General features: G+C 58.4%; 1 protein-coding gene across 1 annotated transcript in view; it reads left to right on the top strand.

Annotated features, from left to right (window-relative positions):
* Positions 1-19,620, top strand: part of LOC144277896 (syntaxin-binding protein 2-like) — a 57,570-nt gene extending 37,950 nt beyond the window's left edge. The window contains exons 5-15 of the mRNA XM_077838920.1: positions 9,624-9,754; positions 9,898-10,005; positions 11,002-11,059; positions 11,568-11,633; positions 12,360-12,440; positions 12,778-12,916; positions 14,292-14,398; positions 14,901-14,990; positions 18,355-18,440; positions 18,847-19,004; positions 19,541-19,620. Coding sequence (XP_077695046.1) covers positions 9,624-9,754; positions 9,898-10,005; positions 11,002-11,059; positions 11,568-11,633; positions 12,360-12,440; positions 12,778-12,916; positions 14,292-14,398; positions 14,901-14,990; positions 18,355-18,440; positions 18,847-19,004; positions 19,541-19,620 — 1,104 coding nt within the window. The remainder of the gene's footprint in view (positions 1-9,623; positions 9,755-9,897; positions 10,006-11,001; positions 11,060-11,567; positions 11,634-12,359; positions 12,441-12,777; positions 12,917-14,291; positions 14,399-14,900; positions 14,991-18,354; positions 18,441-18,846; positions 19,005-19,540) is intronic.
* Positions 19,621-21,944: the final 2,324 nt, after the last annotated feature.

Raw genomic sequence — 21,944 nt, 5'->3', positions numbered from 1 at the left:
AAAAATAAAATATTCATTAGGGTGTTTTTCTATTTAAAAAGTCAGAGCTTTCAAACAAAATAATCCATTTCAGGCTGCACAACAAACAGGAGTTTTGAGTTTATTTCTACCACTTTAAAACAAAAAACAACAAACCCGCAAACATTTTTTTTAAATACACCTCATTTTGCAAAATAAAAACCAAACTGCTTTTAAAATCAACTTTTAAAATCCAGTTTAAAACACATTTTGCACAGTAAAAAAAACCCTGTTAGTTTGAAACACACCATTACTATCAGTTTGCAGCCATATACTTTAAAAAAAACACCTATGTTTTTTTTACACAGAGAGAGAGAGAGAGAGAGAGAGAGAGAGTTTAAAACACAAAAAGAAAAGGAGTACTTGTGGCACCTTAGCGACTAACCAATTTATTTGAGCATAAGCTTTCGTGAGCTACAGCTCACTTCATTGGATGCATACTGTGGAAAATACAGAAGATGTTTTTATACACACAAACCATGAAAAAATGAGTGTTTATCACTACAAAGGGTTTTCTCTCCCCACACCCTACTCTCCTGCTGGTAATAGCTTATCTAAAGTGATCACTCTCCTTACAATGTGTATGATAATCAAGGTGGGCCATTTCCAGCACAAATCCAGGCTTTCTCCCTCCCCCCCCAAAGAAAAACAAACCCACTCTCCTGTTGGTAATAGCTTATCTAAAGTGATCACTTACATTGTAAGGAAACCTGGATTTGTGCTGGAAATGGCCCACCTTGATTATTAATGTGTGTGGTGGGGTTTTTTGGATGGTTGTTTTGGGTTTTTTTGGTAAATATAGTATTTTAAACTTTTAATGGCTTTGAATTGCTAGAAAGAGTGACCCATAGCATTCAAAACCACTCCTGGGTCATATTTAAACTGTCCAGTAGAGTTCTGACAGTTCCTGGGTCCTTTAAACTGTCCAGTAGAGTTCTGCCAACTCCAGGGATTATATTTAAACTGCCCAATAGCATCTGCGAATTCCTGAGGTTTTATTTCATTTCATATTAATCTGAACTCACCCACCCACCTCCCTTACTATGGGTGCACACCCATCAAATTTATCCCTATAGCAACAAGGGTAAGGAATCACAGTTACCTTCACTATTCAGTGGGGGTGTGGTTAAAACCATTCAGTTCAACAGGATGAGTCAACTCTGTTGTACTCAAACACATGTCTGAACCATCCCTGTTTTGTTTTCGTGTTGTAAGCAGAGGCAGGATGAGCTCTACCCTGACATCTGGTGGTGAGTTGTGGAAAAGGACTTCAGGAGCTGATCTCGTTTGCACGGGCACACCCACCCCGCCTAGCATGAGCCCACAGGAGCCCAAACGGTCACTTTGGCGGCTGTGGGATCCCCAGTGTCTCTGTTATTGGGGCAGGAAGAATAAAGTGTCGTTATCCTGATTATGTGAATCAAGGACAGTGGAACTGTACTTGGCCTTTTATGACGGAGGGACTCGCCATCAACTAAGTAGCACTCGCTGGGCAAGGGACAAGGATTCCAAAAGCCAGTGAATTGAGAGAGTTTGAGGATGGAGGTTTGTGCCTAGTGGTGTGAGCCCCCTTCTGAGGGCCCTAAACACCAATTGCACCTTCTCTCCATTATGTAATATCAGAGAGAATTTTGATTCTATTAGGAGTTTGGTTGCAGACTGCAGAGCTGAATTCACTTTGGGTTCATGGTGCCCCAGCTCTGAGCCCCACTACTATTTAACACAGTATTCAGTGATTTCAACTTGTCATAGGGGAGCTTCAGTGCCCCACTGGTGGGGGCTTGACCTGGTTTTGCATTGTGTTACTGGAATAGAACTCCTAGATACTGAACCTAGACCCTGTTGTTGCCAACTCTGATGGGCAGAAGGGTTACACACCGTAAACACATTTTTAGGATTTGTTCCCCTCCCACTTTACAGCTTGTTGCTATAAATGGATCTCTTTTACACAAAGACACAAGAGCTAGGTTCTCACAAACCATTTTTTTTCAATTTAAAAGTCATACAGCTTCTTGAAAACAAACCCAGATCGCCATTAAAACTTTAAGCTCACTTAAGGGCCAGAGACCTTCTAACAGAAACACAGATAATCACAAAGCCCTTTTCATTCGATTTTTTAAAATGTACAGTGACCAAGTTTGATATTGCATGTTTGTCCCCTCATCATTCTCTCAATTAATCGTTTTAGATTTCTTACAAATAGTCTTTTTCTTAAGCAGAGTTCTGTCAGTTTTTGTGTGGACCAGACAGTCAATGTAACGCTGTAAGCAGGCATCTTCCGGTTTGGACATTTTCTTTAAAACAGGGTCAGGGTCTCCACTGAATTGCACAGCATTTCTCAAGGTCACCGCTTGTGCTAAATGTTCTTGGGTTAGGCACAGACGTTGCATAACATAACCTATGGCAATAATAGTGTTCAATAAGCTTTCCAAACACAGCTCAGCACACAGGCCCCAGAGCTTGCAGTTTCTATCCATTGAAGTCCAAGTCACACAGGCATGGTGCCATTGGGCTGGGGCATCTATGACACAGCCCTCACCATTTTCAAAAAGCTTTTCCCTAAGACAGTGATGAAGAACAGCATAAACAGCAACGTGTACAATAGTCCGCATAACAGTTTTACGCTCGTGACGTGGCACTGGCTCAGCGAGTTCCATGCCAAGCCTCTCCTAAACTCCTCATAGCCGTCCTCCTCGGAGTCATCTTCAACAATTTCTAGCGGTGTTGAGCAAAAACAAGGCGGGCCTGGTTCACCTTCGCTGTTTGATGCAACGCCGTTCAGGGCCTCCGGGTCCTCTAGAAAGGCATCGTCAAGCTGTCGAGAGATTTTCAGACAAGAAACAAGCGTAAGTTCCCACTGCTTGTTTTTAGATTTACACAACCCCTGGTTCCTAACCCCATTACACCCAATCATCGACCGTCGCTTCTTAATCATTCATTTACCTGAGCTACGTCTTTTCCATTCACCTTGTCTGCCAGTGCCTCCCCCACGCCATGATGGCCTTCCTCCTCCAGGGTGGCGGATGACGAGAGGCCACCATGCTCATGGGGGTGTCTCATGAGCAGTTGGGCTTCAGGGTCGGATTCTGGCATATCCATCAATGGCTGGGCCAAAGGAATCCCCTTGGCTTCTCTCTCATCCTCTTCAGAACTGTCGCTGCTGTAGCGCTTTCTCCACACAACTCCAAAGGTCCTCGGGGCTAAAACAAAGTCTGAAGATCTCACAGGGGTGGTAAAGGAGTCCACGTTTCCTCTCAGCCTTTCCACAATTTCTAAAACACGTCTTCTTGGTAAGAGATGGCCTCCTCTTCCCAGCGCTGGGACTTATGAGGTGATGGTGCTGCACTCTGATTGGCAGAGGACGTTGGAAGGGGTCCTTAGAGGGGTCACACGACCCTCTTCTGGGCGGTTGACCCCGTCCCAGAACCCACCCTATTTTGGTCGAATCTCCTTTTGGGGCTGTCCTCTGTGGCCAAAACCCATCGCGATTGGTAGAGGGTGGTGGGAGGAGTTCTTAGAGGGGTCACACGAGCCACTTCCTGACGGGTCACCTCACCCCAGAATTCCCCCCAATTGGACAAATCTCCTCTCGGGGTGGTCCCCAGCGGCTGAAACCCTTCCTGATTGGTAGAGGGCAGTGGGAGGAGTTCTTAGAGGGGTCACACAAACCCTGGAACTCCCCCTGATTGGTCAAATCTTCTCTCGAGTCGTTCCTGTCAGGGCAAAATCCATCCTGATCAGCAGAGGACAGTGGGAGGAGTTCTTACAGGGGTCACATGACACACCTTGCTTCCGGACATGTGTCCGCCTTGACCCTGGAAGTAATACTCCCATGAGGTGGGACTTCCAGTGACCTGTGTGCAGGGCTTACAGGGTCAAGGGGTGGGGTTAACGTTTGATTGATGGTAGAGCCTTTATACTACTCGCTCCTGCGACCCAAAATTGGAACAAGAGAGACTATAATACTGGAGAGAAAGAAAGGAATGTTTTGAATGTTTTAAATCCTTGTACTGTGCTGTAAATTCTTTTCCCCAAATTAATTCAAAACATTCATTTGTATTTTTTATTTTTCTATTTATTTTGTTGTTTTATAGCACGATACAGCAACTATAATACTGGCCAGTATTATACTTTTATAAATAGAATACAACAACCATAATACTGGCCCGTATTAGCCATTCTCCTACTGCTCAGATGCTGGAAGGGAGAGAAGGATCAGGCCCTGTAAAGTAGGCTGGGTTGATTTTTTATGACTCGAAGTGTTTTTATTAGACATCAGGACATCTAGTCATTCTGATTTAATTGGGGATTGGTCCTGCTTTTGAGCAGGGGGTTGGACTAGATGACCTCCTGAGGTCCCTTCCAACCCTGATATTCTATGATTCTATGCAGCGTCTGGACAAGCTCAGTGATAAGCATGTACATTACACTGCTTGCTCAGGGGTCATTACTATAGAAACAGCCAAGTACTGGCCCAGATCCTCAAATACACCTGAGCTTTAGACTCTGGGTTGTTCTAACCTACTCTGTCTTGTAACAGCCATTGCTGTACGGGAAATTGCTGTAGCACCGGGGTCGGTAACGTTTGGCACGCAGCCCCCCAGGGTAAGCCCCCTGGTGGGCCGGGCCAGTTTCTTTACCGGCCGCGTCCGCAGGTTTGGCCGACCGCGGATCCCACTGGCCGCGGTTCCCCACTGCAGGCCAACGGGGGCTGCAGGAAGCCGTGGCCAGCACATCCCTCGCCCCGCGCTGCTTCTCGCAGTAAAACAGAAGGTTTATTAGATGACAGGAACATGGTCTAATACAGAGCTTGTAGAGGCAAAGAACTGGACCCGTCAGCTGGGGGGTCCATTTTGGGGGGCAGTGAGCCAGACAACCACGTCTGCCCTTCACTCCGTGTCCCAGCCAGCCCCAAACTGAAACTCCCTCCAGCCCCTCCTCCTCTGGGCTTTGTCCCTTTACCCGGCCAGGAGGGCACCTGATTCCTTTGTTCTCCAACCCCTTTAGCTCTCACCTTGCAGGGGGGAAGGGCCCAGGTCATCAGTTGCCAGGAAACAGGGTGTCGGCCATTCTCTGTGTCCAGACCCCTGCACACACCTGCCCTCTAGGGATCTGCAACGATCATACACCCTTACCCCACCACCTAGATACTTAAGAACTGCCTAGGGGAAACCGAGCAACCACGCACTATTCAGAGGAAACATTAAGAACAGTCCCCCTTCGTCACACTGGGTATGAGATCTTGCTGTTTGTGCAGGGAGCTGGGAGCCCCAGGGCGCCCTGTTTAACCCTGGGACTTGGTGCCTCTCCAAGAGGCCCTGCAATGAGTGTTGGACTGAAACCCAGCCAGCTTGGTTTACATCCGGCCCACAACAGCGTCAGATGGAGCGAACGGGCCAAAGTGAAAGCAGAGCCTCTCCCCAAGCCTCTGGGAAAGACCGACCTGCCTTGCGGGGCAGGTGTGCAATTCCTAGCTTCTCCCTCCCTCCCGCCTGCTGTTAACGGGAGGCAAACAGAGACTGCAATAAACCCCTCTGGTAGGAACGAGCCTGCGCCGCTGGGGAACGGAGCCACCCGGAGCAGATTAAAAGCCCTAGTCCCAGAGCCAGGGCAAGCGCTCTCCTCTGGACAGCGGTTGGGGACGTCATACAGGGCGGCTTTCGGGCCCAGGGTTCTCATCCTGGCGCTTCAGCTGCTAGTTACCTAGGGCCTCCTCTTCTGCAGCGCTGAGTCCCACAGCTGCACTGAAGTCACTGGGGCAGATCCACTGCTCGTGTCAGTGACCACGGCTCCAGGAACGGGGCTGGAGAATGTGCTGTGCCCCTGAACAGGGCTGGGACAAACTGCCCCAGCCGAGGTCTGCCCCGGTGGGAGCTGTGGGGAGCCCAGTGTACTGGAAGCTGCTGCTGCCCCGCGGTTTGTGATGGAGAATGTGGGGTTACGGGGGGGGACGACGACAATTCAGCACAAACAGCTCCTTTCGATTTCCTCCCAGCCACCCCAGCATGCCTGGGGACTCCCCTCCCCAATCAATCAAAGCCCAAGACAGGGATCTGAAGCTCGACATGAAGTTACTCCTCCGCCAGCTGATGTAACCCACGCACCTTCTGGGTGTGGTGTTGTGTCCCATCGAGTGGCACCAAGACCATTCGAGAGAGAGATAAGATGAGTCTGCTCTGCAGCCGTCGCTACCAGCCAGGGGGCTTTTAGCTCATGCAATAGAGTCATGCACTAAGCTCCAGAGGCCCCAGGTTTGATCCCCACCCGCCGACGACCAGGGTCTGTGGGAGTGACGCTGGCGTGGCTGGCAAGGGGCAGCAGGAAGGGTTTCCACTGAGCGTTAAGGGAAAGGAACTTGCTGGCTGTGGCACGGTGCAGCCGGCTGGTTGGCACACCGGGAAAGGAAGATGGAGAAGAGCTCCAGCCCTGGCTGCGTCCCCAGCTCTTGTCTTGGCCTTGTAAAAGGCTGACAGACGTAGTGCGAGCTTTGAAAGCGAACACACCGTGTTCTGGGCCTGGAGCAGCGGCTGGGAAGCGTTCCCAATCAACAACCGCGCCGGGATCCCTGTAATCCGCACCAGAGTGCAGGGGGAGGGGAGGGAGCTGGAGGGCCTTTGAAAACACAGACAGCTTGATGTCAGCCTTCTCTGGCTGCATGAAGCTATTCCTCCAGAACCATGCCACCAAGGGCCCAGTCCTGCAGCGGGACAGCCGGAGGGTTGGTGTCGCTATCCTCCTGTTCTACAGAGGGGGAAACTGAGGCACAGAGCTGGGCCACGTCAGGGCGCGGCTGGGGATGGAGCCCGTCAGATCCTCACGAGCTGCTGTGCGGCGCTAGCCCTTGTGTCTGTGCCAGGTATAAACCCAGGCCCCTTGTGCAGGCCCAGCCGTCCGTCCCCTGGCGGGCAGCAGGGCCCATGCGGGAGCCCCCACGCAGCCCCCCACCGCCCTCGGCTGCAAAGCAGCCCCAGCCCCACGGCTGGCCCAAAGGAAACACCTCCACGGTCTTTCCAGGTGCCACCCAGTCCCCCGGCGCCTGCAGGAAGGTTTGGGGTAATCACACACACGCTGGGTCTCCCAGCCACCAACGCTTTGCCCGGAGCCTGGCTCGGAGGGAAGCGCAGACTCAGTCCAGCCAGCCTTGACGTCCCTCTCCGCGGAGCTGGGAACGCCCCTGGAGCTGCCAGCCCGGTCCTGTCTACTCAGCGAACGGCTTGCTGCTGCTCTTTCCCGGGTCTCCTCCTCCCTCCCCAGCCCTGGAGCCAGACCAACACCCACACACAGGCCTACTGTGCCCATGGCTGTACAGCGGCTGCAGGGCTGCAGCCATCGCGTCCTGGACATATTCAAGGGGAGCCCGATGGGATTGGCCAGGCCAGGAGGGCATGAGCAAAGTGATGTAAAATCCAAGGCCTGCCCAGATCTCTCCCTCCTGTTGCCTCTGCTCTTGCTTCCAGCCTTTGCTGAGCTGCTGGGAGACTGTGCACCTGTGACCAACTGGGAATGTTTGTAATATCTTTTATGAATCTGATGTGTGCCTCAGTTTCCCTATATATTTCCTGGCTTCTCTGGCAGGGGGTGAAGGGGAAGGATTCTCGGGGAAGGTAAGAGTCATGCCGGGGGTGGGGGGTGTCACCTCCCTGTCTTGGTGAAATGAAGAGAATCCAACACAGATCAGCCTGGGGGCCAGAAAGACCGTGCCGGCTCCAATGGCTCCTGGCTGGATGCTCCCAGCAGGGAATTGGAGCAGGGCCCCCAGCTCGAGAACACAGGGTTGGGAAGGTTTGAGCTGGGGGATGAATGCGGGAAGCTGGGAGCTCTCGCCTGAGAACTGACCAAGGTCAGGCCGAGGCCTGGTCTACACGAGGCAATTGGGTCGGTGCCACTGCGTTGCTTGGGGGTATGGGAAAGGCGGAGTCACTGAAGCGGAGCAGCTGAAGTGGTTTACATGTAGACAGGCCCTGAGTGAGAGACCCGGAGCTGAAAACAGGTTTCTCTGCAGCTCGGCCAGGCTCTGGGCTGACCAGAACGGCCTCTTGCTTTAACCTTCAGTGGGCTGGGCTGCCCAGGCTGGGGTCCAGTTGCCTAAGAAACCCAACTGTTCTGGTCTCCAAAGCCACCCAGACCGCAGTCCCGGCACCCTGGGGCCTTGTCTGCACTAGTCCCTCTTGCCTTGATGTTTCCCAGCAGCCAGCCCTGAGGGGTAGCTGGCACAGGCAGTGCTGTGGCACCCACCAGTGCACTAACCACCCCTCTGCTCTGGGCAGGGTGGGGTGACCCGGTGGTTACGCCAGCCCCCATCTGCACTCGGGGATCCCTCCAGCAGAGCCGAACTGGCAAAGGGTGTGAGCAGAGTCCCGTGGGGGGTGGGGGCGGGGGCTGAGCATAGCAACCCATCCAGGCTGGGTAGGGCTAGAGGGGAATGATGGTGCCAGCTCTGGGTTCATGTCCCTGCTCTGCCACAGACTCCCTGTGTGACCTTGGGTGAGTCACCCAGCCCCTCTGGGCCTCCATCCCCCTCTGCAATGGGGTGACAGCCCTGCCCAGCCCCACGTGCATGGGGGGGCAGGATGCAGCAATGATAGTGCTACAGTGGTGGGGGCCAGATACTCCTCCAAGAGAGGCGCTCCCCCGTCAGTCTCAACCCATTTACCCAGAGGCTGTGGAGACCTTCCAGGCGGGTGGGTGGTGGCCGGTCCGACGTTCTGCTCCCGAGCGTGGCTGAAAATCGGGCCACGTACTGAGGTGGGACAGTTGGGATAGCATCAGGGGCTGTACGTCCCCACCCCACCCACCCCTGACTGTCTGTGCTACCCAGCAAAGAGCAGACGCAGCCCCTTGCCGAGGTGCTCCTGGGTGGGCTTGGGTTCCACTGGGGCTGCTGGAGCCGGTTTCAGAGCCGTCTGCCATGAGAGCGCAGGGCTGGTCTCCTATCGCCACCTGCTGCGCAAAGAGGGCAGTGCATGCTGATCAGGCAGGAAGCGGGGGCTGGGCCAGCCCCCCCATGATGTGGGTCTGAGATGCTGACCATTTGAGTGGTCTCTGTCCAACTGGATGCTGGGGGGCCACACAGGCTGGGACTGGGGAGCTAGAGCTTCATATGGGGTCCCAGCTCAGATGCAAGGTGGGGCATAAGGATAATGTCCTGTCGTCCCCCTCTGGGACCTTGTATCAAAGAGTCTCTGGGCCTGGTGTTGGTTAATGATAGACTAGCCAGGCCCTTCTGGTGTAGTTCCCCCCCTCCCTACGCAGCATATGGAGCAGGGGGCAGTCAGGGAGCTGCCTTGTAAGGGGCATGCTCCCGTTGGTGGAGAGAGCAGAGAGCATGCTTGGGGGAGGGGGGCATTGCTATTTGCATGAGGGGTAGGTAGCCCGTCCCTGCAGGGGGCGTTGCAGTGCAGCTGGTCAGGGCAGGACCCCAGGGCACGTCCCAGCTAGCTTGGGGGGTGTCTCTTGGCTTCCCCCTGGGGTTGGGGGCTGGGCCACAGAGAGGGTGGGTAGTGAAGTTTCAGGCCACCAGGGCCCATTGGATTGTGCCATGTAAGCCAGGCCAGGAACCCTCTGCCAGAGCAGGAGGTGACGGGTTTCTCTCTCCTTTGCCCCAGGGCCCAGACAAAGCCCGTTCTCAGCTGCTGATTGTGGACCGAAGCTTCGATCTGGTGTCCCCACTGCTGCACGAGCTCACCTACCAGGCCATGGCCTACGACCTGCTCAGCATCGAGAAAGACACCTACAAGTAGGGCCTGGCTGCCAGCAGGGGGCGCCCCGCACCCTTCCTCAGGAGGGCTGGGGGGGATGTGGCCCAGGCACCTGCACTGCTCCGCAGCCCCCACGCTCGGGCGAGGGGTGCCGCAGCCTGACCCCATCTCCCCCCTGCAGGTACGAGACGACGGGCGTCAGCGACTCGCAGGAGAAAGAGGCGCTGCTGGACGAAGACGACGAACTCTGGGTGCAGCTACGCCACATGCCCATCGCTGACGCCTCCAAGTGAGCGCGCTCGGCCCTGCCCCCTGACGCACCCCTCCATGCCCCGCCCATCCACTGGACATACCCCCCCGTGCCCCACCCAGGGCCAGGACCCATCCCCCCCCGGACACACCACTCCGTGCCCCACCCAATGCCAGGACACCCCTGGACACACCCCTCTGTGCCCTGCCTAGTGCCGGGTCTCGCTACTCCCCCCCACCTTCGGCACACCTCTCCCCTCCCCACCCAATGCTGGGACCCCCTACCCCCACTTTGGCACTGCCCTCCCCTCCCCGCCCGCTGCCAGGACTCCCCCCTTGGACACACCTCTCCCACCCAGTGCCAGGACAGCCCACCCCATTGACACACCCCTCCCCCTCTTTTCCAGTGCCGGGACTTCCCCCATCCTCCCCTTCAGACACACCCCTCCCCTTTCCTTCCCACCCAGTGCTGGAACCCCACTACCCCTTGGATACACTCCTCTCCCACCCAGTGCAGGGACACCCACCCCCCGCAACACACCCCTCTCCTGCGCAGTGCCAGGGCCCCCCCTCCTCCTCCCACCCCGTGCTGGGGCTTGTCCCTCAGACATACTCCCCTCTGAGTGCTGAGACCCCCTGGACCCAGCCCCTCTCCCCAAAGGACCCCTGAGCGCTCCCTTCCAGAGCCACTGTCCACATCTCCTCTTGGGGATCCGCCTGGACACTGTCTTCCCCCGATCCCAGGGTCTCCCCATGCACCTTACAGCTCCCTTGAGTGAGTCCCTCACCGACCTCCTGCTGGGCCTGCCGCTGCCCCCAGACCCCCCCAGCAGGGCGCCAGGAGCCCCCAGAGGTGCACTGAACTCTGCCTTGGGATAACTTAGGAAGAGGGCCTCCCCCAGCCTGTCTGAGGCTCTTGAGGCAGAGAACCCTGGTGCCCGTGGGGTGGGGGTTCCGTCCCCTGTAGCATAGGACAGGGTACCCCCTACCTCCAAGGCAGTGCCTGGCTCCGTCCTGACCCCTCTCCCTGCTGCAGGAAGGTGACGGAGCTGCTGCGCACCTTCTATGAGAGCAAGAGGCTGACCACGGACAAGGTGCGGCAGGGGTTGTGGGGAGCGATTGGGGAGTTCAGGCCGGAGGGACAGGGGGACCCATCCCACTGCCACTGATGGGGAGGGGAGGCTTCCCTGCTGCCCCAGGAGGGGTTGGCGGGGGCGGGGGGGCTGTCCCATTGCTCCCAGGGTTTGCCTGTAAAGGGCTTGGAGGTGTATGTGGAGTCCCCTGCCCCCCAGCCAGAGCTCTGGAGCTCCCCACAGTGGGGGAGGGCAGAGGCCCATGGGGCGGGGTCAGACAGCAGGATCGGGACCGCGCAGGGAGAGCTGCAGGGAGCCAACGCTGGCATATCCCTGGCCCGCTGCTGCTTTACACCTTGAGGGGCGCTCGGGTTGCGGGGCTCCCGTCTCGTTCCAGCTGGCCTGGAAAGGGCAGGTCTAACCTAAGCCGCAGCCATGCATGGCCTGAGTGACCCGCCCTGCTGCCTCTGCCCTGCAGGGGGCTCCAAGCGCTGGGAGCGGCCGGGATTTCACCACCGCCTCCCTCCAGGCCAACATCGAGGACCTGTCCCAGATCCTGAAGAAGATGCCCCAGTATCAGAAGGAGCTGAACAGGGTAACGGGGCTGGGCTTTTAGTGGGCAGGGGGCAGGCCATTCAGTGGGGCTGATGGGAGGGGCAGGGTGCTCTGTGGGGCTGGTGAGGGACAGTAGGGACTCTCTTGGGGGGCAGGGCACTCTGGGGCACTCCGCTTTACTGCCTGATGAGAGCTGCTGACCTGTCCCGTTGGGCAGAGCCATTTTCCCCCCAGGTGCTGTGTGGCACCATGGGCAGCAGCCTGCCTGTCAGTGCCCAGAGCTGCCACGTTAGCCCCACCAAGAGCAGCCCTTGGGTAAAGCCCGTGCCTTGCTGCTGCAGCTCTCGGGAGAGGGCCTTGGTGGGCTTCCAAACCAGCCTGTTGGAGCCACTCCTGGTGCCACTGAGCCATGTGCCAACAGAAAGCTCCTGGCCACTGGCACAGGTACCCCGACACCTGCTGATCTCCAAGCCCCCAACCTCGTGGTGACTAACAGAGAAGCCGTGGGCTGTTTTGGAAGCTGCTCCCTCCTCCTGATCCTCCCCTCCAGCTGCCCCACTCCACCCCAGAGGTGGCTGCACATCAATCCCTGTATGGCAGCCCTATATGGTGGCTGGGCAAAACAATCCCTATATGCTCGGCTTCTACAGCCAGTTGGGGCTGCCCCTCTGGCCGAGGGGCCCTCCTTGTGGGTTGGGAGGTGCAGGTGCTCTGGACCAGCCGGTGATGCGGTAAACTCCCCCTGTGCCCCGGTCTCTCCCCGCAGTACTCCACGCATCTGAACCTGGCCGAGCACTGCATGCAGCACTTCAAAGGGAGAGTGGAGAAGCTGTGCAGCTTGGAGCAGGTGGGTCTGTGGGCAGAGCCTGGCTGGTGGGCAGAGTCTGGCTCATGGACTCAGCCCGGAGAGAGGGGTCTCAGAGCTGCAGGTTCGCTGGAGCCAGGGTCAGCCCCTCCATGCAGCACCAGGGGTGCAGAAGGAGGACATGGGGCTCGGGTTACTCCCTGGGGGCCAGTTGCTCACCCCAGAGGGAGCTGACCCCAGGGAGGAGGGGGCCCTGGCACGGGGTAGGCGAGCTGTGGGTCAGGGGGCTGTCACATCTCCCATCCTGCTGCGTGGGCGGGAGGAAGCAGAGTGGCCTGACCTGGGCCTTGTGTGTGCGCCCCCTTCCCCCTGCCCCCAGGACCTGGCTATGGGGACGGACGTGGACGGGAAGAAGATCAAGGACCCCATGAAGATCATCTTGCCTATCCTGCTGGACCCCAGCGTGCAGGCCTACGACAAGATCCACATCATCCTGATCTACATCTTCCTGAAGAATGGTAACGCCACAGGCCTGCAGGGGGAGCACTGCGGGGCCTGCTGCTGCAGGGGGGTGCTCCTGGAGGTGGGGCCCGGGGCTGGTGGGGAATAGCACTGCTCAGACTGGCAAGCACTCCTGCTATGCAGGGCGCCCCCCGGCCAGCCGCTTCCCAGGGCCTGTGTCCAGCCTGGCTCTACAGCCCTGTCTTCCCTCTGCCCACCTCTCGGTGCCTGCAAGCCTGCCAGTGCGCTGTGCCCACGCTCCGCACTGCCCCCTGGGGTCGGACCTGGCGGCCTTTGCTCCCCGCTGCTGCCTTCCGAGCAGTGTCCGCCCTCCATGCTCCCCCAAGCCCGTTCTCTGCAGGGAGGGAGGGAGGATGGAGACACACACCCAGAGCAGCCCCCCAGCCCGTTCTCTGCAGGGAGGGGGGATGGAGAGACACACACCTGGAGCAGTCCCCCGGCCCGTTCTCTGCAGGGAGGGGGGACTTCCCTCCCTTCCTGCAGGCTGTTCAGATACCATGTTGTGTCTCTGAGCCTCCTGCAACCAGTCCCCTGCCCACCCCTTGTGTCATCCCTGCAGCAGCTCCCTGCTTCTTGCTGCATCCAGCCCCTTCCCCAAACTCACCAGGGCCTGGGGAACCTCCCTGACCCTGACACTTGGCACAGTCCCTCTTCCCCCATCGGTTCCTATCCCATGCTGGCTCGGTGGGGCAGGGCCCTGCTCCGGGGCCCTTCCTGTAACCCTGCTCAGGCACTGCCCCTGTGCCCATTGCTCAGGCCAGGGTGCCCTCATGGGGCTCCTCTGGCTGCCTGGCTGCCCAGTTTGCTGGCCAGGGGGTGCTGTGGAGTTGCCAGGCCTCCCCGTTTGCACTAAGCAGCAGTAAATGGTTTGGGGGGGCAGGGGTGGGGCACGTTGCCCTCCCTCCAGCTCAAGGCCTCACAGATTTTAAGAGCCAGGCCTCGGCTCTGAGTCTGCACCTGACTGGCCGCAGAAGGGGGAGCCCAGATCAGGGGGATGGGGGCTCCCATTGCACTGCCAGGGGGAACTAGAGAGACCCCTGACCCCAGCGCCCGAGAGAACCTGTTGAGGGAGGAGCAGCAAGAACCTAAATTCGATCATTAACTGTGTGGGGTCCAGTGAGTTAGAGCGGATGGTGCTGGGAGCCAGGACTCCTGGGTTCTATCCTCAGCTAGGAGGGCAGTGGGGTCTAGTGGGTTAGAGGGGGGCTGGGAGCCAGGACTCCTGGGTTTACCCCCAGCTCTGAGAGGGGTGGGAAGAGCAGGATCTCAGGATTTGATCGGGGAACTAGGACTCCTGGGGCCACGGACTCATGTGCCTGGGCTGTGGGTGCGTCCCGGGGTGCTAGCACTGACCTGTCTCTCCCCGTGCAGGTGTGAGCGAGGAGAACCTCACCAAGCTGATCCAGCATGCCAACATCCAGCAGCAAAGAGACATCATCAACAACTTGCAGTTCCTGGGCATCTCTCTCACGCCTGGGGTAAGGGACTGGGGCCAGGGGCCAGCAGCTGTACCCATGCCAGGGGGCAGATCTGTGCTGCACAGGGGAGCCCAGGCCATCCTGGAGGTGCCCCTCTATGGCAGTGACCTACTCCCAGCACAGAGGTGGCCTCTGTCCCTGTACAGTGGGGTGACGCCCTCCCCATAGGAGGGTGACCCCCGAGTTACTCCCCATCTGGCGTGACTTCTTCTGCCCCGGCAGAGGATACTGGGAGTCAGGACCTCAGATCGCCAGCGAGCTGGAGCTGGTGACCACTGCTTGGGGTGGCCATGCAGCGAATGGGGGGAAGCAGCTCTGTTCTCCCATCAGTCTCTCTCTCTCTCTCTCTCTCGCTCAGTGATCCATTCTGTTCTTTTCTCTGCCTCTCCCCTGCCAGCCTGGCTGGCGCGACTCAGGTAGGCAGCGCTCTCCCTGTCTGCCCCCGTTCCCACCCCGCACCTCCTCCCTGCTGCCTCTCACCCCCTCTCCCTTCCTCCCCCAGAGCAGGCAGCTGCGACCGGAGAGGAAGGTGCGGCTGGAATCCAGCTACCAGCTCTCCCGCTGGACCCCCATGCTCAAGGACATCATGGAGGTACCGGGCCATCTGCTTCCTGGCCTTGGGGGTGGGGTTTTAACTGGCAGGCTGGGCCCAAGGGGGAGGGGTTGGTTTGGGGTCAACCATGTGTAGAGCCCTGCATATCTGCCCACCATTTCTGCGGATAGTGGATCAGCTGCAGATACAACCGTGCAGGGCTCTACTCCCCAGCAGCACCTGGCCCGTGGCGTCCGGCTCAGGCAGCCTGGGGGACGCAGCGCGCTCGGGGCCGCTGGCCCGCAGCCAGTGGCTGGGCGACAGGTCGGAGTCGGGGCTGTCCAGCACCCACTCGCTCCGCCACGCTGCTTCCTGTCCAGCAGCTCGAGCAGCACCAGTGTCCCCACCAGCTCCTGGGTACCAGGATTTGGGATTGGAGTGGGTGGGGCCCCGGCGCCCCACCCCTCCACCCCACTGTGATGCAACATGCTCTGCTGCTGCTGTGTACTGTTGCTCGTGACCCCCCAGGAGGGCACATGATGAGACACCCCTTCCCCCAAGCCCCCACCCCCTCCACACTGCCCCTTCTCCTCAAGACCCCACCCCCACACTGCCCCTTCTCCTCAAGACCCCGCCCCCTCCACGCTGCCCCTTCCCTGCGAGACCCCTTCCCCACCCTCGCTAGCTGCTGCCGGTGAGGATGCGGATACAGGTAAAAGGCGGCTTGTGGATCGCGGGCTGATGCACATCCACACTTTTGTATCTGTGCAGGGCTGTAGTCATGTGAGGGGCTCATCAGAGAGTCCTCTCCTGCTGCCGTCCTTAGGGGTCTTAAATCATAGACACGAGTGCAGGGGAGTTGTCTTACTCGGTGCTGAGATGCTGCCACCTCTGGGGTGGGCCATGGGCGGTTTATACAGCGGTCCCTCACCAGAGCTGAATTCTTCCTAAGGAGTGGCAGGCAGCTCTTAACAGCCGCCCAGCAGCGCTGCCCGAGAGTCTAGGGCAGGAGGTGATCAGTGTGTGGGGCTGGAAGTGCAGGGGATCCAGGCAGCACACTGTCATGACAGATGTTAGAGGGCTTATTCCTTCACCCACTTACTTCCCTGGTCCTTCTCGCATGAACAGAGAGCAACAATACCCGAAGTCCAAAGGTGCAAACAATTCGATGTTTATTGGGGTGAACTTCCAGCAAGCATGATTCCAGTTTCCTTCCTTAGTATCCTCCTTCCCAGCTCTGACACCACAGAGCCTTACACCTGTGTCCCTGTTCCCATTCCTACCCTTAGCTAAACATGATTCCAACTTCCTTACTCCCATTCCCTGTTCCCATTTCCCCCTTTAGCAAAACATGATTCCAATTTTCTTACCCCCATTCCCTGTTCCCATCTCACACATGCCCATGCACACCCACATGCTCACCCCCACCCACACCCAGTCACTTCCTCATTGACTACAGTTTATATAGTAAAACTTGAGTTCTGCTTAGCTATACCTTAACCAATCATTTTCCTGAAATTTAACTAACCAATCCTAACATATTGTAACATGATTATGTAACCAATTATATCCCACCACCTCAATTAGTTTACACCCAGCAAAATTAATTATACAGCAGACAGGAACAATCACAGAACCAGACAGAGATTATACAGACAAAGGACAGCAAAGTGGGAACTATAATGACAAAACAATACAGAAGTGAGGATTTCACATCCCAGCTATTGATAAGTGAGTTCTTGCCAGACAGGATGCTATCAAACTAAGTTTCCTTTTACATTTTCTAGGCACTTCCCTTTCTCTGGAGGTGATAGCAACTATCAGGACAGGATTGTATTCCTAACAGCCGAATAGCACCTTATTTCAGTGTGACTAGTTTGGAATGTGAGGAGGTGACCGGTCGCTTCCCAGCTTATGGCTGCCTCTGCTGCTTAGCCAAAGGCCTGAGCCTAAGCACAGGGCCACAAACTGTCACAGTAAGAGAAGGCCCTTACACCAGCAGACAGTGATTTTGATTCTTTCTTTTATACCTCTGGAACTAGCCAAGTGATAAGAATACACCTAAATTCTTAAAGTACAGGCCTTTGCAGACAGGCCTGAATATCTATATCCTAACAACTGGCACTGGAATCTGAATGGCTGGCAGGGTCCTTGGCCTAACCTCCAGTGAGGAGCAGCTGTTTGACACTCATCTAAAGGATGAACTCCTGCAGCACAGTACTGGTCACGCCCCCTGCAGACCCCCGCCCCGCTTGCTCTCTGCAGTACAGCGCCCCCTAGCGCCACACTGGGGCAGCACTGACTGCCAGGGGAGAGTGCCCCCTGCTGAGCCCTCCGCCTGCTCCCTGCAGTACAGCGCCCCCTAGCGCCGCACTGGGGTCAACACTGACTGCCAGGGGAGAGTGCCCCTTGCTGAGCCCTCTGCCTGCTCCCTGCAGTACAGCGCCCCCTAGCGCCGCACTGGGGTCATAGAGCACCCTCTGCTGACTCACTCGCACCCCCCAGCACCCAGTAGCTTTTCCTTAGAGGTTTCCTATCCAAGCACTGCCTGGGCCCAAACCTGCTTAGCTTGTGAGAGGTGACATGGTCACTCCATTCCCTAACCCTTGCAGGGGGCTGAGCCCCTCATCGCCCTGTCCTGTGGGGCACTCCTCAAGAGGGTGGGGGGGCACACTTAGTTGCCTTCAACCTACTGGCTTGGGGCTCCTCCAGGCCAAGAATTAACCCCCTGACCGGAGCTCCTGTCCCTGGCAGATCACAGGTGGGAGGCTCCCAGGCCCTTGTTCCAGTGTTGTGATGGTTCCTCCTGTGGGATTTTGCGGCAGGCAGTTGCGGTAGCCTCAATCCCACGCCTAATCCAATCGGGGTGCCCCCTCTCTGCGCCAGCCACAACTTGGCAGGCCTTAAGCTTCCCTGTACAAGTCAATGCAGCAGACTAATGTAAAAGCCCCTATTATGTGGCATTAGGATGTATCATATCCTGGGCCCCCTGCGTGCCTGGGACACACCTCATGGAGCAAGAGGCAGGGCCTGGATCTGCCCGCAGCAGGAAAGGGGCACTGAGGGCAGCCCCCTGCCTCTCCCCCCCCTACCCCCGAAATGAGGGGCCCTGGATCTGGCTGCAGGAGGTCTCCGCCCTCCTCATAACGGTGGATGGGTGGGGAGTTCACAGCAGGGCACTGAGCAGCTGAGGGGGATGTGGGGAGATGGTGGGGCATCACTGGAGGAGTCAGCGTGTTCTTTGCTGGCTCCCCATGCCCCCCCCTGGAAAGGGGGCCTGAGGCTGCTCCCCCCAGGGACTGTCAATCATTCAGTGAGGAGCCGTCCCAGCCCCTCCACCCCAATGGGGCCTGGCTTGGCCACCAGATCCGAGGTTCCCACTGCTTGGTCCCTGCTGATCTGTCCTCCCCCCACCCCCTGCCAGGATATCATTGAGGACAAACTGGACAAGAATCTGTGGCCCTTTTTGTCGGACCCGGTCCCTACCACCAGCTCCCAGGCTGCTGTCAGGTAAGGCTGAGCCTGGCTGGGCTGTGGGGGGCAGAGCCCTGACACACACACCCCAGAGTGTAGGAGCCTCTGTGCCTGGGAGTGTGTGGTCAGGACCCTGCCCTCTACGGGGGAGGGGATGTCCAAGAGCCTGGAGCCCTGGACCCCTCTTACCATGTACCCCGCACCCCAGCAGTCCCTCAACACACCAGGGCCCAGGATGGAGGAAAGGGACTGGCCGAGCTTTAGACAGCACCCCCAGCCCAGCACAGGTGCCACCCTCCCCTACTCCCTCTTGCCTGCTTTGGGACTCCTGTCCCACTCCCTTGGGCAGGGCCTGCCCCGCAGCCTCCTCCAGGCCCTGCCCTTCCATCTGGCATTCCCTCAGCGAGCCCCTGGTATCCACACTGCCCCTCTCTCCCCCCAGCGCCCGCTTTAGGCATTGGCACAAGAACAAGCCAGCGGCCGAGTACCGGACGGGCCCGCGCCTCATCATTTACGTGCTGGGTGGGGTGTCCATGTCTGAGATGCGCTGTGCCTACGAAGTGACCCCGGCCATCAAGGGCAAGTGGGAGGTGGTGATCGGTGAGTGGGGCGAGTCCTGGGGGAAAGGGCGGCTGGAATGCCCAGGTCAGGGAGAGTTGGGACCCCCTGGGAGGGGGAGACCCTAGAACTGCCTGCCCAGCACCCACAGGGCTCCCATGCTACCCTCTGTCCTCCCACACCCAGGGGCCTGGGAACAGATGTGCTTGCCCCACATGGCCTGTATCTAGCCGCCTGATCTCCTGGCCTCTGTCTCCCCAGGCCTCTCATTGCCCAGGGACCATGTGTGGGGGCCCAGTCAGACACCCCCAGTAACTCCCATAGGGATATGGCTCACCCCCTGCACACACCCCTCGAAGACCCAAGGGTGAGGAACACTGTCAGCGCATGGATTCTTGCCTGGCTGTGCAGGGTACAGTGGCACGAGGGGTGCGGTGCCAGGCCAAGGGGGATAGGAGACAGTCCCTCCCCCCCTGCACTAGAGCAGGGTCCAGCTGCAAGGATGGGGGTGATGGTGATGCCAGCCACATACCTGCCTCACTGTGCCCACCACTGCCAACCACCTCTCTCTCCCCCAGGTTCCAGTCACATCCTGACCCCCAAGCGCTTCCTGGATGACATCCAATCCCTCAACCAGCTGGACTCCGAGGAGGCCTAGAAGCAGCCCCCTCCCCCGAGAGACTCTGCCCCCCACAGTTTGCTGCCCACAGCTCCACTTGCTCTTCTCAACAAGGCATCTTCCCCCCTACTCTTGGCTGCGGTGTCAGTTCTTGGGCGGGGGGAGGACCCCCAGGCTGCTTGGCTGTTCGGGCAGGGGGCAGGCCAGGCTTCCTCCCTCTGGCACAGCCTCTAGGGCCGTTACCCTTTGTGCCCCGTGGCCACCCTGCCCCCGATTAGGTAGGAGAAGAGTCAGGCTCCATTATCTACCAGCTTCAGCCATTCCTACCTCCCCACCCTGGGACTCAAAGCACAGCCCCTCTCCCTCCCCCTCCTGTCACCCCTCTGCCAGCGATGGGGGGCACACAGAGGCTGCTACCAGCATCTGGCTTTGCGGGGGGTGTGTGACCCAGCCACTGAGCCCCAGGCTGTGTCTGTCCAGTCTGAAAAGAGTTAAAGAGACCCCCCCCCCCCTTCTGCCCCCATATCATCCCCATTCACCGCCTTGAGGTGCTGGCCCAGCCCTGGCTCCCTGCACCCTTCCCATCACAGCCTGGCACCCTGGCCTCTTGGCCCTGTCCCCCAGTGGGGACCTCGGCTCCTGAAGGGGGGAGGGGTCCTAGCAGGAGTTGCAGTCAGAGTGCCGAAGTAAGTGGGGGTGGAGCCAGGACTGCGTAGGAGGCGCGTCCAGGGTTGGGCAGCAGCAGGTAGGGTGACCAGATGTCCCGATTTTATAGGGACAGTCCTGATATTTGGAGCTTTTTCTTATCTAGGCTCTTATTACCTCCCACCCCTTGTCCCTATTTTTCACACTTGCTGTCTGGTCACCCTAGCAGCAGGGCAGAGCGGGCTTGCCACCTGATGGGCCTGGATCAAATGCCCCTGCCCAGTGGCAGACACCTCCCCACTGCCTTTCCCTGGGTATCAGAGCCACGCCCTGGGCACCTGGAGCCCCAGCTCCATCTGAGGCAGCCAGCTCCAGCCCCCTTGGGTCTGATCAAGCCCTGAGCCAAGCCTCACCCCCTGAATCCCACGGGCCCTAGAGATCCTCTCCCTCTTGCCTGCCAGGCGGGCTGTGCTGGGGCAAGCGCTGGCAGGAGCGATCCCAGGTAAAGGCAGTGACCTCCTTTACTGGGAGTGACCTCCAGGGGGTGGGGGGCGCAGGGGGAGAGTTTGTTTGTTCGCAGCTCTGAGCCCCTGCCCCCCGCCACCCATTACCACAAAGTCAGTGCTGGCCCTGCCCCCGGCTACTGCCCTGCTGGGCATGTGCCTGGGCCAATGAAGTGCATTGCCAAAGGCTGGCCGAGGTCTCTGCTGCTGTTCACAGGCAGGGGAAGGGAGGACACAGGGTGGGGCAGGTGGCTGAGAGCCCAGGGAGCGGGATCTCCCCAACTCCCCCTCCAGCCCTGCTGCAGGTCCCAGGTGTCCTGGCTCCGAGTCACCTGGCCAGCGCTGCCTCCCCGCACCTGGGAGCAGGGTGGGGCAGTGGCTGCTCCTTTCACTGTTGGACTAGGGCCTGGGGGCAGCTCTGCTCTGGCCTGTGGTCGCCCCCTGCTGGTGCAGTGCTGGCTCACCCAGCCGTGCCCCAGAACCTACATAGTTCCCTGTGGCCCCCTGCTCCTAGTGCCTTGTTCTGCCTCTGGTCCGTGTGCCAGAGGGACCAGGAGGGAGCCTCAGGAGTCCCCTCAAGCCAGCTATGGGGTCCCCATCAAGTGTGGGGTTGGGACAGGCACTGAGCGAGCACCAGGGCCCAGCCCCCAGGCTGGCCCCCACAGGGAACCATACCCACCCAGCCCCTGCCCCTCCCAGAATCAGCGCTGGAACCCAGCCCTCTGCGTCCCAGCCCCTGCTCTATCCACTAGCCCCTGCTTCCCGCTCAGATGTGGGACACAACACCTGCCTCCTTGGTCCCCCTCTAGGGCTTGGCCTTTGCCCCAACCCCCACCTCCTCCATCCTCCTGTGCCTAGAGCTGCCCCAGGGTCCTGCCACCCTGGCTGCTGCTGGCCCCCAGCTCTTGGGGCCCTATTCCTGCGCTGGCACCTGCATTGTGTGAGCAGCTGTGTAGGCTCGTCCCGCCAGCCAGGCCAGGCCTCCCCTCTGGCACCGTCTAGCCTGTGCCAACAGCTGGGGGTGCAGTGGCAGTGTCCCCAACCCCCCCCTCGTTGGAAGGTGAAAGGAGACAAGGAGGGGCTGTGAGAGAGCCCCATTCTCCTACCCTTCCCGCACCCTGCTCCCTCGGCTCAGCTCGGAGACTCGTCCTGCCTCTGCAGTCACTGGGCATGGGGGTTAGCGCCCTCAGCAACCCCACCCCCACCAGCTGGAGA

Source organism: Eretmochelys imbricata, chromosome 20 (genome assembly GCF_965152235.1).
Source record: "Eretmochelys imbricata isolate rEreImb1 chromosome 20, rEreImb1.hap1, whole genome shotgun sequence".
NCBI lineage: Eukaryota > Metazoa > Chordata > Testudines > Cheloniidae > Eretmochelys > Eretmochelys imbricata.
Note: the sequence above shows the minus strand (reverse complement) of the source record. Positions and strands in the feature narration are given on the sequence as shown.